The sequence below is a fragment of the Leptinotarsa decemlineata genome, unplaced genomic scaffold (assembly GCF_025532065.1).
Source record: "Leptinotarsa decemlineata unplaced genomic scaffold, Ldec_3_MD MMD2_tig00001973_RagTag_RagTag, whole genome shotgun sequence".
Classification (NCBI taxonomy): Eukaryota; Metazoa; Arthropoda; class Insecta; order Coleoptera; family Chrysomelidae; genus Leptinotarsa; species Leptinotarsa decemlineata.
Genome location: NW_027412572.1, coordinates 2509944 through 2527077, shown reverse-complemented (window position 1 = coordinate 2527077; position 17134 = coordinate 2509944). Strand labels below are relative to the sequence as shown.

At 37.1% G+C, this 17134-nt stretch overlaps 2 protein-coding genes across 4 annotated transcripts in view; both read right to left on the bottom strand.

Moving 5' to 3' along the window:
- The window catches only part of LOC111515674 (aquaporin AQPAn.G), a 63235-nt gene that overhangs the window by 1628 nt on the left and 44473 nt on the right, over positions 1 to 17134 (bottom strand). The gene's annotated exons all lie outside the window — the stretch shown is intronic.
- Positions 15892 to 17001, bottom strand: LOC141482810 (uncharacterized). The gene is made up of 2 exons (XM_074176663.1): positions 16805 to 17001; positions 15892 to 16742 (listed from the first exon to the last, which is right to left on the bottom strand). Exons 1-2 carry the CDS (start codon positions 16954 to 16956, stop codon positions 16031 to 16033), a joined length of 864 nt encoding a protein of 287 aa, XP_074032764.1. The 5' UTR covers positions 16957 to 17001; the 3' UTR covers positions 15892 to 16030.

Sequence of the window (17134 nt, the reverse complement as noted above, 5' to 3'; positions counted from 1 at the left end):
TTCTGGGCTTCTTCAATGGCCAAAGTTTCAAACCACTCCATATATAAATTGGCTATAACAGGTGAAAGTAGCGATCCCATTGGCGGTCCCTCATCTTGCGTAAAGAATTCGTCCTTCAGTTGGAAGTAGCAGTTTCGTACACAGCATCCTAGTAATTCCATGATTACTTGTATCGGTAAGGTTGTTCTTTCAGGTCCCTATCTTCGGATAGCTTCTTATGTATGATTTCAAGTGCTTCTTCGACAGGAACGTTGGTATAGAGGCTTTCCACGTCGAAACTGATCAGTTGATCGTGCTCTTTCACTTCGATTTCTCCTAGTAGGTCAACGAAATGGACCAGTTCTGAGTGACTGAATCTCTGGAGCTAATGATCGGTTTGAGCGGAACATCCTTTTTGTGGATTTTGGGTAATCCATACAAGGGAGGGGGCTTACTGTGGTGCGGTGTTAGCGATGATCTCTCTTTCTCCGTAAAATAGACTTGGTGTTTTTTCAAAATCTGGTACAACTTTCTTTCAATTGATGCAGTAGGGTCTCTTACGATATTCGTGTATTTTCTTTTCTGAAGCACCTCTTCGATCTTCTGTTCGTAGAGATCAGTATCCATCACAAAAGTAGCGTTTCCCTTATCGGCAGGTAAAATCTTGATGGTGTTGTCTCTACGTAGCCCATTCAGGGCTCTTCGTTCTTCATTGCTGATGTTAGAAGTTGGAACTGGTTTCCGATCTAGCTGTTCTTTGATTTTCAATCTGAATGCTTCTGCCTCGATCTGATCAATAAGGGAACTGGTGGATTCTACTGCAGCTATTATTTCCAAAGTAGGCACAGACGTTGGTGCAATGGCGAAGTTTAGACCTTTTCTCAACAAAGATTCCTCTATGTCCGTGAGCGGGCGGGAACTCATGTTGATGACGTTGGCGGCTTCATAGTTGTCTTGTTCTCTTCTGCATTTGGGCATTGTTTCCTCACCAACTTTTCCCACTTTCTGTTGTGGGTATTATCCATGTCTTGTCGGATCTTCAAGCATGTGCTTTCAATCTTGGCCAAGATTGGTCAATGATCCTCTTCCAAGGTCTCTCTTCTTATTTCTTCAAATCTTTCTGTGGCATCCTGCATCAGAGTTGACCTCTTCCAACGGTGGTAATTAATTTGAGATCTTATTAAACGGTCATCTGCCGCCAAAACCAATGAAACGGAAAGAGGGAAGAGGGGATAGGTGAAAGCACTCGAATGACCTATAAATAGTCAGATCTCGGAGGAATAAATCCAGTTATCACCCGAAGACGATTGTGGATACTAACAATCGAAACGTTGTGACATAACTTGGTTTGAAATCATTTTATTTTTAGTTTTTCATTTTTTGTTAATAATATTTTTAATTTTTCCAATTGTTTCAGCTTTTATTGATATTTCAATTTTTATTTGTTTGGTTGTTATTGTATGTTATTTTTTTGTAATTTCAGTTATTTATTTAACAAAATTGTTATTTTCGGTTAATCTTTTTGATTTTTTTCAGGGTTATCAAATCAATTTATATTATATTAGACAATGGAAGTCCGAACTGATGAAATTCAATTACAGTAGTTTACAGCCAATTTACGACTGTAATGCCAAAGGCAGTTCTTTGTTAATTTTTGGCCCCTAAATGCAAAAATGACAGTAAACATTTTCTAACACATAAGATTTTTGAGTTACGATTTTTTTCACAAAAGTTTAATGAACATGACATTTCAAATTTGTTTTTCTCCTAATCTGAGGAAGTTGTTTAAAATCTGGCAACACAGCGTCTAAAACAAGTTTTAAAGTCGTTCCGCTCCATAATGCTAGCAAAAGACCCTCTATTACTCTTGCACATGTAGTTGCCATGATGGAAACACACTTTTTCTAAATGCAATAAGTTATAATATGTTTTTTTGGGAAAGAAAGTTTTTGGCTTTCTACTACTTCATCTTGTTACAAAAAAATGTGTCAAAGGCCTTAGAAAAATCTAAGAGAATCAGAAGTATTGGTTTTCTCCTATCAATTCCTGTCAAAATAGTATAAGTAATATGCACAAATAAACCCTCCTCGAAATCCAGATTGGCATTCAGGTAAAATGTTACATTGCAGTACGTATGCTCTCAATTGATGATCTATTTCCCTTTTTAATACTTTAGACCAGGGGTCTTCAAACTATGGCCCGCCAGTGTCATCAATCCGGCCCGCGACAGCCAATGATTTACTGTCATTAATCTGGCCCGCGACAGCCAATGATTATCTAATTGTTGTTACTATTGCTGTGATAAGTTGAAGAAGAAAACACAGAATGATAATTACACGGTTTTATTTACTTGCAAAGTAAAACTTAACGACAGAAATGATGACAAAAGTAGTTGTTTACAGCTGATTCTCGGCCTCCCCCCACCACTATGACGTATTAATTGCTTTTTTTATTGGTTGTTGTTTGGTGAAGTTTTTTTTGTTGTGCAGTGAAGTCAAGGCGTTGTGACCTTGAAGTGTCTGGTGCATGGATCGTTCAGATTTTTTTTTCATATGAGATTTTGTGTGTTTATGTGTGTGTGTAGGAGAATGCACGGTACAGGGTTTCATCATGTGCTTGTTTGTCTATGTACAAACATACGTCTGCATACTTCGAAGATCCTCCAAGTAATAAATGCTCCATCGGTGTTAGGGCACCAAGTTAGTAGTGGAGTGACGTCACAGCAATAACCGTTCAACGGCTAGAGAGCGACATGTTCACTCCACGACGTGTGGCAGAGTAATGCGTATTCATCGGTCTGCCCTCACCTCTCCTGAAGCGATGAAGGTTCGCTCTAGCCCCGCTATCCATGGTGACACAACGGCAGCCGAGGACTGTTTGCCTAGCGTCTACCCTCTCCGAGACCGCAACGACCACTGCTTGCTCGTACCGGCAACTGTTATCGCATCAAGTTGGGAGATGGGCTTGGCTGTGACGTCAGGCATCTCTAGTGGATAGCAACTAGCAATGTGAATCTTTCACGGTTTCATGGTGGGGGTGACTCACACTGTTTAATATAAAAGAAATGCCTGGCACACTATGAAATCAGTAGACGAATATATCTGCAGCAGTTAGCAATTGGTAGAGTGTTATTCAGTTCGTAATAGAAGGAAGACGGTGAGTGTATTTGTCTGTTGGAAATTGTTTATATTTTCATATATATTTTCATCATGTCCGTTTCAAAAGTAGACTTGAATAAAATTAATAATTTGATTGTACAGGAGGTTGAAATACTAGAGCAAAAGGCCTTATCATCATTGCCAATTGATGAAGTGTACATAATTAAAAATATGTCAACTTATTCTACACGATTTGGTAAATCAATTTTATTAACTTTGCAAGATGTGAGCAATGATAAATTATTTAAAACATGGCTACCAAAACGTATTTCGTTGCAATTCAGTGATGACGATATATCTTGTATCAACTCATCAGGTGGTAAATATACGATGATGTATTTAGGACAGAGCCAACAAAGTTTTGCTGGCATGAAAACGCGATCTCTAGTCAAATTCAATATGATTGAATAATAGTAATAATTTATAGTGAATTTCTTTAGGTCATAGCTTACAAAGTTTTTTTTGGTGTGAAAACGATAACTCTAGTCAAATTCAATATGATTGAATAATAATAGTAATTATAATGAATTTCTTATTGTTTTATTAATATTCATATATTAGATGATAATTATATGGAAATATAAACATTACTAACTTAGTTGAATACACTCACTTTGTAACTACAAGTAAAATGGGAATGTGAGTATTATATCACTGAAAAATTGGAGGTTGCTTATTGTTTTTTTTTTTTGTTCGATTTCAGTTCCACCATTTAAAGATGTGGATGCAGTACGCAAGTCAAGATTGGGTCGATATTGTAGATCTCAAATCATCGGTTCAACATTTGTCGTCTAAATTGAAGGTGTTGGGTGATGGAGCCGAACATGCAAGCGTTTATGATATGAGTGTATGCTATGATGAAAAACAAATCGAATTATGCCTTCGTGATGCTGAGAACTATTGGAGTGGTGCAGAAGTTTGCAACAAATTTTTGGATAATGAATTGGAATTGTGGCAACTTTGTGAGGTTATGATTGAACTGAACCTAAGAAGATTCCTGTATAGCCTCCAACCATACTTGCCAGAATGGATTATTCATCACTTTGAATTGAATGATGAAAATCGAGAGGAAATTGAAGATGGTCGCGAAAATGATGATTATGAGGAAGAAGTTATTTTAGATAGTCTGTATGTTCCTGTGAATCATAAATAATGTCAAATAAAAAACTTTGTATTATTTTCATGTTTTATTTATTTAAATCTGATGAAATACAATAGAAAATGATTACAAAACAATAAATATGATATAAAATACAATACATGATATAAGTCAGTTACAAATAAAAAAAAAAAAGATCATAAAACAGTACATGATAGAGTGAAAAAAAAAGTGTCAATATCTGCTATGAACTGAACCATCCAATGCATTGTATGTTAAAACTGTATCATGCAAAATTAATGCATATACTTTAGTGTTGTCTGGAAACTTGGTCTTCCTCGTCTCAAACTCAATCTTTATATCAATAGTTGATGATTTTGTTGCATTCGGTTGATGGGAACAATCGATGACGAATAGTGGATTCTCTCTAAATTGTCCAATGTCCATCAGAGGTTCACTCATATCTTTATCATAATAACTTCGCTGGAAACTCTCAAAAGCATAATAAGCAGGAGCATCAAGTTTTTTATCGAAATTCAAATTCCAACGCTCATATGGATAAACTTCAGAATTCAAGTATACTCGAATACTATTGATATCAGCAGTTGTGAATTTTGTAATATCTTGTGTTCTATCTTCAGATGTGGTAGTACTTTGGAATGCGATGATGACAAAACGAGGAGTTTCCAATGCGTTAGTTGTTTTGATGGCCCATATGTCTGAAGAAGTCCCACGTAATGATGGTAGTTCATAGAGGTCCCACATACGATACGCCAACTTGATTTTGGCATTCAGACCGCTTTTGTTTATTCTACTCAAAAGTTTGAGCTTGTGTTTATCATCTGGTACAATATGCCTTATTTTCCATTCGATTTTATTTATTTCCAAATCAGCATCAACCTCACCTATATATGAGTTTTTGAATGATCGAGCGATAATCAAAATCAATTCCTGTTTGGCATTCAAGATACTTTTGTTGTAATCTTCAGCAAAACCCATCAAATATTTCAGTGGTAGTTTTCCACTAAAAACATGACTGTTTGTATCCAAGATATCTTGCTTCAATTGTGAAAGTCCCCAACCAGATGTCAATAATGTGTTAGCATGAGATTGTCCAAATGATATCATGGTTTTCATTGTAGATGTTATCCCAGGTTTTCTAACAACAGCCACTTGTTCACCTCCCATTTCATAACGAATTTCGTCAAAGAGAAATGCAATTGCATTATTCGAGAGATAGCATGTTTTCGCTACATCTTTGGGGGTGAATTTACCTTCTATGTAAATGAAGCTCTCGGCAATATCTAGTATAACATCTTGATTATTGATTGCAATTCTGATTTCATCCGAATTCCTGAATAGCGGTGATCCATAGGGCTTATATGTGTGCTCATGTAAACTTATGAGAGAATGATCGAGCACTGGTTCATTGAATATATTCAACTTTTCATTGTTTGTTTCGAGCACCATTGTTATTTTCTCACTTTCAATCCAATCGATTTCAAAAATTTAAGATCACTCACAGACAGAGCGTTATGTGCTAACTGTTTAGCATACACTTGTGGAATGAGCTTCTTTTTATGCACACCTTTCTTTTGATAGTGCAACTCGTTTGGGATTGTTCAATGCGATTTTGTCTATTATAAATGAAACCCATAACAACAGTTATTCGATTTTCTTCAATTCCAAAATAATGAAAATCTCTTCTTCACTTCCAAAATCGATAAGGTTATTTTTTTCATCCAAAATACGCACTGTAATGTTGTGAATCAATTGACGACCTTCTGGACTGACAGGCATATATATAATACTGTGTGGTTCTTTAGTAAGATTGTAGCCAGGTTCAACATCAATATCGAATGAGAAAAGAATGTGGGATTCTTCACCATTTATATATGAACCAGATATTATATTGCAATCTAAGCGGATAAGTCTCACAGTTGTAATGTTTATTGGTAATGATGATTCATGTATCTGATTTGGTGGAAATATTTCATGAGCGAACCCCATCATTTCTGCTATTGAATTTGGATGTGTCAGATCAATTTCATATTTGGATCGCATTTCACATTTGAATGTATTATTATTGGCGTGTAGATAGAAAATATCATCTGCAACGACATCATTTGGTTTTTTATCATGAAACAATCTGAACATGATATGTTTCTGTATGACGGCATTGATCTCTTCTATTTCATAAGCACCACATGGAATTTCAATTGTCAACTTTTGGGGTATCGATGAGTTGTCATTACTGATTCTAAAACTAACTAAGTTATTAGCTTCAGTTATATTATTGATTGTATTGCATCCATAGAATCCCAAAAGTCCTAATCCATAACGACTGTTCCTATCCAATTCAATTGGTGGAAAAAAATCCGCACTCAAGACACTTGTCCCGACAGCTTGTAGCTCGAACTTTCGTGACATGACTGATGAATATTTTGAAACACATTTCAATTTATTATTGTACACAGCAACAGCACATTTGAGACAATTTACACTTTTTGGAAGGTGTTGTATTGTAATAAGTATCATTTTTATTGATACCAATATTCACATCCTCTATATTACAAATACAACACATAGATTTCCGAGGTATAGGACCGTCATTAACATCCGATTCTGAATTTTGATCGTGGTGGTGGTGCTCATAACAATATCTATGTTTCATTATATCGATGTCATCTTGCAGATGCTTAGGCAACTTTTCCCAAACATATGCAATCTCATGTGCAACACATGCAAGTATCACTTCCTTAGGCATATTTGCAAGCATCACTTTATCCATTTTTTTCAAGGTACCATATTTTGAAAACATTCTAAGTGAAAACCCCATTCCCTTGATAGCCTCCCGATCCAGTTTTGGTGTTGAATCCATTTTTATTTGGAAAATTATTTAGAGAGAAACTGCAAGCACAAGTGACCACAGAGAACTGTATTAAATTTCTGTTGTCGATCATAGTTATATTTGATTTTTACATTCGAACATTTTCGAAAGAATCGAGTCAATTCCAATGGTGGGGGTAGATCTCCAAAACTATCGAAATATGTGACTTCTTTCCCACATTTTTTATATGCCACCCAATGTGTTCCTGGTCCACTTATTCCATCTAAATTAACAATAGCTGTCTCGTTTTGTTTTGGACCTGAAGATGGTAATCTATCACGCATAAAAACACCACGAAAATGTGGAATTTTCATTTTTTGTGCATAATAACTGAGATCGAGATCAGTAAGAGGCCTCTGAGGTAGGGGTTCAATTAGTTTTTTGTTTTGTTTGTGGCTTTGTATGGTTTTAAATATAGTCCTAAACCTTTACGGTATGGTTTGAGATATATTCCACTTCCGCGTTTGCCTAATGCTACAGCCTCCATGGTTTTATTGTGACGATTGGCTTCCATTAAAGCCGCTCTGCTGGCTTTTGCCGAATTCACGGCCTTGGTAATACCAGCAGCAGCTCCCGCCAAACTTCCTAGTGCGGATAGTCCAGCAAAAATTGGTATCAATGGTAAAAGTCCACCGATCTTGGGAACAGGAATTATGCGTGGTGTGCGGATTTTCTTCTTTCCACCGGCAGCTTTAAGGTATTTACGTGCCGCCTGCAATGCCACAGTGATAGCTTTTTTGCTATTATTCGTCACAAATTGATTCCCACCAGCTTTCTTCAATACATTTCGCACTTTATGGACTATCCCAGCACCAAATGCAACTTTTTTAATTTTATTTTTCTTCGTTTGTTTCCTCTTACATTTTTTCTTATTGGTACTACAACCCATGCCCATATGTCTTTTCGCTTTCATAATGTTGGTGACAAGTAATGCAGCTGCTCTTTCCCCAATACTCGCGTCCTTCGATTTAACCCTATCCCAAGCGCTGTATTCAAGTTCTTTGTCGGCTAAATGTCTTGCTGCAAGATCGGATGGATGCTTAGAATATTGAATATCGTGTTTTTTGCATTCAATATCTAATTTATTGATTCCAGGGTCGTTACGAGCTAAACGTTGTTTCAATTTTGTACCCGGTCCACAGTATTGATAACCTCCGGTAGATGTAATTCGAAAGGAAGTTTGTTTATTAAATCATTAACAAAACCACAACCTCTTTTAATTTTACGATCACTTTCAATACGTCCGTATCGTTTGATGGTACACATTGAAATGAATAAGCTAATAACATTTATATAGTCTCCAACCACGGCACGATGCGCATTGTAAAACAGAAAGAAAAGTTTGCTGTAGATAATCTAGATGAGAAATTTGGTTGTGGATTGAATGGACAAAGGGTATTCAGACATGGTCCACTACTTCCATCATCAGTTCGAGGACTCATTATAGGACCTTCAAATTGTGGAAAGACGAATGCAATGATATCACTATTAACACATCCACAAGGACTGAGATTTAGAAATGTGTATCTCTATTCGAAATCACTCAATCAACCTAAATATCAGTACTTGCGAAGTGTTTTGGAACCTATAAAAGGATTAGGTTTTTATACATTCAGCAATAATGCAGAAATAGTGGAACCCTCCGACGCTAAGCCTAATTCTGTTTTCATTTTCGATGATGTAATATGTGAAAAGCAAGATATTATTAGATCATATTTCTGTATGGGACGTCATAAGGATGTTGATTGTTTTTATCTAGCACAGACATATTCACGGGTACCCAAACAGTTAGTGCGTGACAATACCAATTTCATTATAATGTTCAAACAAGATGAGACGAATTTACATCACATTTATTCAGATCATGTTTCACCCGATGTAACATTCAAACAATTCCAATTGATGTGTGTTAAATGCTGGGAGGACCAATATGGATTTCTAGTCATTGATAAGGATAGAAAAATAGATGAAGGTAGATATCGCAAAGGATTCGATAGTTTTATATACCCATGATCTTGTTTTTGGAACTTATTCGATCACTGAATATTGTAGTGGTCACTTCACCAACGAATTAAGCTTTAATTCAAAAAAAAGGGCATTATGAATACAAAAAAAGATCCTGAAAATAAAAACAATGAAATAAATTTGAAACGTCAACTAGTAGAGACAACAGAAGCTGTCAGGCAGAAATTCAACTCTATCAAGAATGATAATATTGAAAATCGTACGACACTTGAAAGATTGTATGAGCCCATAATGAAACCATTGAATGTTTTATCATCAAACGCTACTTCTAAATCACCAGTGTTATCACCAAATCATGGAACTGTTCAATCTACTTCAAATTATCCCATGAGTACTCCAATAGGAAGAAAACAATCTTTTGGTAGTGTATCATCTGTGAATAGTGACACGAGCACACTTCAAGACGATATGAGAACAACTCTATTCGAAACACCATCATCGTCCCACATCGATTCCTCGGATCCTGACATCTCACCTGTTATGAATGAAAGTGGTGAAGATGTTTTGATGAAACATTTGAATAATATAAAATCTAGAAATCCAGCATATGATGGAACATTTGGCGTACGTATGGATCCAATTACACAAAAGCTGAAAATGGGAAGTCTAGTGGTAAATTTCAAAGATGGAAACATTTCATTTTGGGATGCTAATAAAGTGAAAAAATATGAATGCGCAGGTAGTCCAGAATTGTATGATATGATTTTTTTGAAGAATCCACAAGATGTTGATAATGAAGAAACTCGTCAAGTATATTCCAAAATATTGAAAATAACGAATGCTCCATATAAACAATATCATCTGAAGAATGGTTTTAAAAATACAAATTCTAAAAAATTTCGTGAAGTTATCAAACCTCTATTAGACTCACGACAATATCCAATAAGAAGTAGAAGTAAAATTGGTGGAGCACTCAAACGAGTGAAAATGGAGAAAATATATAATTCTAAACCTGTGATTATGTGTACTGGAATTCACCGAAAGAGTTAGTTGCTCGCCTACGACTATTGGTAGCTTCAAAGTCAGCCGGACATACCGGACATGATAATGAAATAATTTCAATAATTGAAGAATTACGTGAAGAAGGTATAATATATTAACATATTCACATGTAATGATCACTGTCACATCATCATTCAATGCAGTAACATTATCACCTTTTCTCTTTAATCATATTGAAATAGAATGACTAATGAAATAAGTGATGTCAAACGACAAGTTGTTAATGAATTACATAAACCTGCAAGACGTAATTTTCGTAGAAGAATAACCACCATCAAAGGTTTTGCAGATCTATGGCAAATAGATTTAGCTGAACTGCAACCTTATGCAAAAAGTAATGAAGGATACCGATATATACTTGTAGTGATAGATTGTTACTCCAAATATCTGTGGACTGTAGCAGTTAAAGATAAAACAGGTAGTACAGTAACTAATGCAATGAAACATGTACTGAAAGAAGCCAAATACTCCCCCAAACACATACAAAGCGATCAAGGGAAAGAATTTTTCAATAAAAGCTTCTCATCTCTCATGCGAGAATATAATATCAATCATTATTCAACATTTAGCACAAAGAAGGCAGCTATAGCAGAAAGAGTGATTCGTACAATAAAGGCATGGCTCTACAAGGAATTTTCGATGAGAGGTCACCACAAATGGCTTGATATTCTTCCAATTATAACTAGTAGATATAATAATAAAGTTCATCGTACAATAGGTATGGCACCCATCAATGTTGATTCAACAACAAAATTAAAATTCAAGGGTATCAATGGAATTGGAGGAAGACAAAGTAAACCCAAATTCCAATTAAATGATATTGTACGTATAAGTAAATACAAACATATTTTTGAAAAGTCTTACACTGCGAATTTTACCACGGAGCTATTCAAGATTGTTAAAATTAATAAAACCATCCCAACGACTTATAATCTTGAAGATATGAATGAACAGCCGATTAGAGGATGTTTTTACGAAGAAGAGTTATTACGAACCGAGAATCCTGACGTATATCTGATTGAGAAGGTGTTGAAGAGAAGAAAAAATAAAGTATATGTAAAGTGGTTAGGCCTTCCTAGCGAACAAAATTCTTGGATTGATGAATCAAATATGGTTTAAATGTATATAATAGTGACTTTTATGAATAAAGTAATATTAAAGTTCATTATTGTTTTCATTTCAATTATAAGTATGTGAACTGAAAAATATTGCAGCGGTAAACATTGCCCCAGCCATTCGCAATGTTCTGTGTATACCAAACCAAATTAATTGTATACTCCATTCCCGCTTATATTTTTCAACTCACGATATTGAAAACACATTATCATTCCCAAAACTAATCGCCGTCACTTTGAAATGCAGTATCCAACTCTTTTTGCCAATTATCTCTCACTGATAATGCTGTCTCATAAAGCTTAGTCGACTCCTCAAGCTCAGCCTGAGCTTGCATTCTCGAACGTTGATGGAATTGCTTATCTTTACCAATTTTTGAACGGAGTTCATCAGCATCTTTAGACATTCTAGCCAATTCAACCTTCGCTAATGCAATCTTGGCATCTAATGCTTCAAGAGTTTCATTATTAGCATTAATAGCTCGCTCACTCTTTTCAAGTTCAGCAATAGTCATCTGTGCCTTTACAAGACGGCATTTTGCTTTCCTTTTCATTTCCCCAAACCGATGGAGGGGGCTGAAAGAAGATAGCGGTTCAGCTTTCAAATCACTCTTCATTTCTTTAGGAGTACCTTTTGGCTTCCTCTTCGATCTGTCACTTTTCGTTGCGGGTTTTTTCTGTCGCACAACACTTTTGGATTCTTTCTTTTCTTTAAAGTCAGTGACAATCGATGAAGATGCCTTAGTAACCTTCCTCTTGATTGTTCTAGATTTCTTATCAACACCAAGAGGAAGGGTAGATGAAGAGTGTTTGAGTGATGATAATTGCGAAACGATCGGATTTTCAATAATAATTTGCTCATTTGGTTCTGGCACATCTGCAAAGTTAACGAAGTCGTTAATATCAAAATCATTTATCGAATCTTGACTCGATAAATGTAATACTGGAATATTTTCAAAATCAGTCTGATCGATATCAACAAGTGGTGAACCATCTTCAGCAATCAATAGCGGCATAGAGCTCATGATTATTAAGGTCTGAGGAATGATATGTGATAGCAATAGAATGTGGATAGGAAAGGTGATGATGTTACTGAGACCTCACCATTTATAGAAGAAAATAAACTAGCGCATGCGCTCTTTCATCAACTGGCACATGCGCTCTCTCACTAAACTATTCACGCATGTAACAATCTTTGTCATTTAAGAGGAAAACTTTGTGTTGCATGCATGTATTTTTAAATGTTAGAAAATAATACAAATAAATTCAAATATATATATATTTATTAATAATAGAGGACAATAACGATAATAAAAAATGAAAAATGTTAATATGTCTCTGTGGATGTGGAACGTTCTTTGACTCTATTCCTCAATAGTTGTTGCTCGTGCGTCAAACACCAACATTGAAAAAAATGGATTCTCCTATTGGGGTAGAGTTGACCAACCTTCTCACACAGATCCCAAGTACTTCTACATGCATTGCATACATGATTCCAACAATTCATGGAATATGTATCACAACGCAAACAACGTTGCAGTGGAGTTGGAACGGCAGCACAGATACCACAAATATTTCTACAGATACCTATATTGTTAAATATTATAGGTTCGGAACACTTCAGACACTGTAACTGTTGTTGACGATAATCCGATTTTGTTCGCTTCGGTGGATGAGAAGGAGGCGATAGTTGAATCCGCAACACGCAATCACTACACATACCAGTACATGGATTGATTGAATCCTTAGGTCTACTTATTTGACAAAAGTAGCACACAATAGCCCCTGCAATCATCATTGGGTAGACACACACTTTTGGTTTTTCATTCCACTCTTTTGGAAACGGCATTTTACTAATTCGATTAGAAATATAAAGAGATGACTTACAGAAACTCTGAATGCTCTCTCCTATACCTACGATCTCTATTTATACAAATCAACATCATGTGGAAGTATAGTGGGATAACTTCTCCTACTATTCCACTCTAAACGAGTCAAGTGGGAGTCGCATCACCTCCTATATAAGTTGACTTGCAAACCTAGAGTTCATTCATTCACTCTCTACAACTGTGAGCAAACAACAACAAGATGAATTCTGCAAAAATAAATGCTGCATTAAATAGAATAGCTGCTGTTGATGAAAACAATTGGATAGACGAATCAGATGATGAGGATGTCAATGTTCCGCTAGAGGAAGTAATAGTTGAAGCAGAAGATGTTGGAGTCGATGAAGATGAGATAGACGAAGTTGAAAACGAGGCCAACCAAAGCGACGAAGATGATGACGTGATGGAGTTTGAGAGGGTCATGGATGAAGAAGGAGATGATGAAGGGATAGAAGCTGACACAACTGAAGGTGATGGTGCTATGAGGATCGGTATGCGAACACTCAATGTCAGTGAGACACTGGAAGATCCCTTGGATTTGTATTGTGCATTGGATGCATACGTATTGATCAGCACAATAGATGGAGAGAACAAAAAACTATGTTGGTGCTGCTTTCGGTTTATTCGCATAGAAACAATAATGGAGGGTGGTATGCCCATGTCAACACCCACAACACTGTCTCAATTATGGAAATGGGACAGAATTGGTGTGAAGCTTGCGAGAGGCCACTAACAAACTTCACCCGAGTATCTACATGTATTATATGTAATAATGTCCAACCTGTGGCACAATAACCGTGGACCTACTGGTCAAAAAAAAAAAACAACAGCCCTTTTCAGGGCTACATTATTCACACAAACAGTAGTTAGTTGTATTAGTATTCATAGATTATGTGACAAATGAATACTTTGATTAATAAAAGTCTAAGTTGGAATTTGTTAGTCTTTGAATATCTATACATTATATGACAAATAAATTACTACTTTGACTGAAAAGTCGAAATTTGGAATTTGATAGTCATTGAATATCTATGCATATGATGAGTACTACTTTAAATGAAAGTTGAAGTTGGCATTTGTCAATCATTCATATGCATATAATGATGAATACTTTCACATACATATATTTCGTTTGAGATTATAATGTTAACATAATGTTAACAATGGTATGAATCTGTTTCTGTTTGAAAGTATAATGGTAGCTCTGAAAAGAGCTATTTTTTTTATTGTTTCAGTCTTTAATTGTAGCCCTGAAAAGGGCTGTTATTTTTTTATTAATCCATGCAATGATATGGACTAACGCTCCTCATCATCAGAAACAATAATTATGGTATCGTCATCTGAATCAGATGATATACTAATGATATCATCCTCATAGTAGTCATCTGAATCAGATGATATACTCATGATGTCGTCGTCGTCATAATCAGCTGAATCAGATGATATACTAATCACATCATCCGCATTATTATCGTCAACAGCATCTATGTCGTCCTGAATACCTTGTTCCACTCGTTCTGCGAAATCATCAGGAAGATCATAGATTCGCTGCAGAAATTGAGCGAAGGTTGTACTCAAATGATCAGACGTTGAATCTATTTCATGTACTTGGATGGGTCCTGTACTCGACATTGTGGAAGAATGATATAGAACTGGGATTGTTGCTATATTTATATTGGAAGAAATGAAATGGAGGGGGTGAAATGTAGAACAGTGTTTGAGATTCGAAAACATCAAGAATGAAACTCTGAGCGATTATTAGGAGAAATTCTAGTGATTATTATGGAAAAAAAACTAATAAGAGGGAGAGGAAGGGAGGAAGACACTGCCCCAGCCTCGCAGTGCCTCGTGTACACCAACCAAAAAGTGTGTACTCCGTGGAAGGAAGGAAGGAAAGGAAATGATGGACGAGTAGATGATTATATGTCATCATCGGAATTGAGGACATCATCATCGATTAGGATTGGGGATGGCGGAGGACTATCCTCGATGAGGATAGGGGATGGTGGAGGACGTCTAACGTCAAGCTCGTCATCAGCATCATCACCAGAGTCGTCGTCGTCATCATCGTCGTCGTCGCTACTCATTGGGACAATGTCATCATAAGCAGGGTCCCACCATCCGTCAGGATCTGGATATTCCGAGTCATCCAAGTGTCCTTCGTCACTGCCAGTGACATGCTGAACTTGCATCCTGATGTCGTGATCCCGGTATTCGTATGGCGGACTGTGGGGTTCCGTGGTGGAAGAGACAACCTGTACCTGGCTGTTATCCCAGTAATTGAAGTTGTACCCCTGATCCGGGCAGCTATAGGGTTCGGAGGTTGAATCGGGTTCCATCTCGATGCTAGCTGATCAACTGAATGTTTCATCAGATGATTTCTACTTTTATACTTTCGAGAGGGAGTGGGAGAGGAGTGGAACATTGAGTAGGGGTAAATTGTAGTGTGACATAAGACATATTCAATGAGTAGGGGTAAATTGCAAAGTGACATAAGACATATTCAATGAAAGAGATACTTGAATGGATAAAATACAAATGAAATATACTTGTCGATTTCACTATGAAACATGTCTATTTTTTTATTTTTTAAATTTTCTTCACATGAAATTATTTACAAGTGATTAGAGAACACAAAAATTGATTGTGAGGTATTTGTCTAGAAGAACTTGGAATTGAAATAAAAAAATAATAATGATAATAAGAGGAAGTGAAGAAAAATGCTCCAACCATCGCATTGTTCAATGTGTACCAAACCAAAAAACAGTGTACACCCTTTATTTCACTTCCTTTTCCTTTATTCAATATAAACTTAACAAATATAAACTTAAAACTACCATAATTAAATACTCCTAACTAACCTAAAACTAATCTTACATTTACACTTCATCTACAAAAAGAGTGTCCATAACTGTCACTACTTTTTTGTACAGCTCTATCGAAGAGGTCTTTGCTTTACACCTTTCCTGCAGAGATGCATAATTCCGATCTATTTCGGCCATTTCCTTTTGGAGTTCCCTCCGTCGGTTATCCATTTCAGCCATTTGTCGCTTCATGGTAACCAACTCGGCCTCGCTAGATCGGGCAGCTCGTTCTGCTTTCTTGCATCTCTGCAGAAAAACACTCATCTTTTCACTAACCTCTCCGATAGGCTGTGGCACCAACACCTCAGGATCCGCCGGTGTCGCTGGCAGCGGTGGTAGTCGCGTCACCAACGGCGACAATATCACCAACTCCGGAGAAGGACTCCTCGGAATTTCCACTGCTGCTGGTGCTGCTGCTGGTGTGGAGGCCCTCTTACGAGAGGTCGAAAAACTACCTGCATAAGGATTAGTCCTATTGCAAGTAGCTCGGTACTTTGAAATAGGACCAACCTTTGCTGCAGGTCGTTGGCAAACCTTCTTCACAGCCCTGACTTCCTCCTCCTCCTCGAATAAGTCAGGGCTAGAAGATCTGCACCTAACTCGCGAACGCGAAGTGGTTGGCTGGTCAACCGTCACCGCTCTCGAAGATGCTGCCTCCTCCTGGTCAGCGGACACCGGCAGAATAGACGCCACAGCATTATTCACCTCCTGTGTATTGGTTGCCATTCTGAAAAAGAAGAAATAATACAAAGTTAGTTGATATAAAAAATAACATTCCTATTTACTTACTCAAATATCAAGTTGGTCGTTGGAACGTACTGCCTTGTTGTGGAGTGGACTGCTCTCGATGAGATGACTTCTCGAACTGAATGTTGTGGAGTGCTCTCCGGAGGGTATCGACTTCGATGCGTGAGCGGTGGGAAAATGGTGGGAGCGCACATGCGCGATGAGGGTAGGGGTGTACATGCGCAAATGTTGGGAGTCGGGGGGCGGGCTTCGGGGAGGGGAGGGGCGGGGCTTCGGAAAGGGGCGGGGCTTCGGAAAGGGGCGGGGTATCCGAAAAAGTTGGTGGCGACGGGGGGGGGGGGGGGGGGGGGGGGGGGGGGGGGGGGGGGGGGG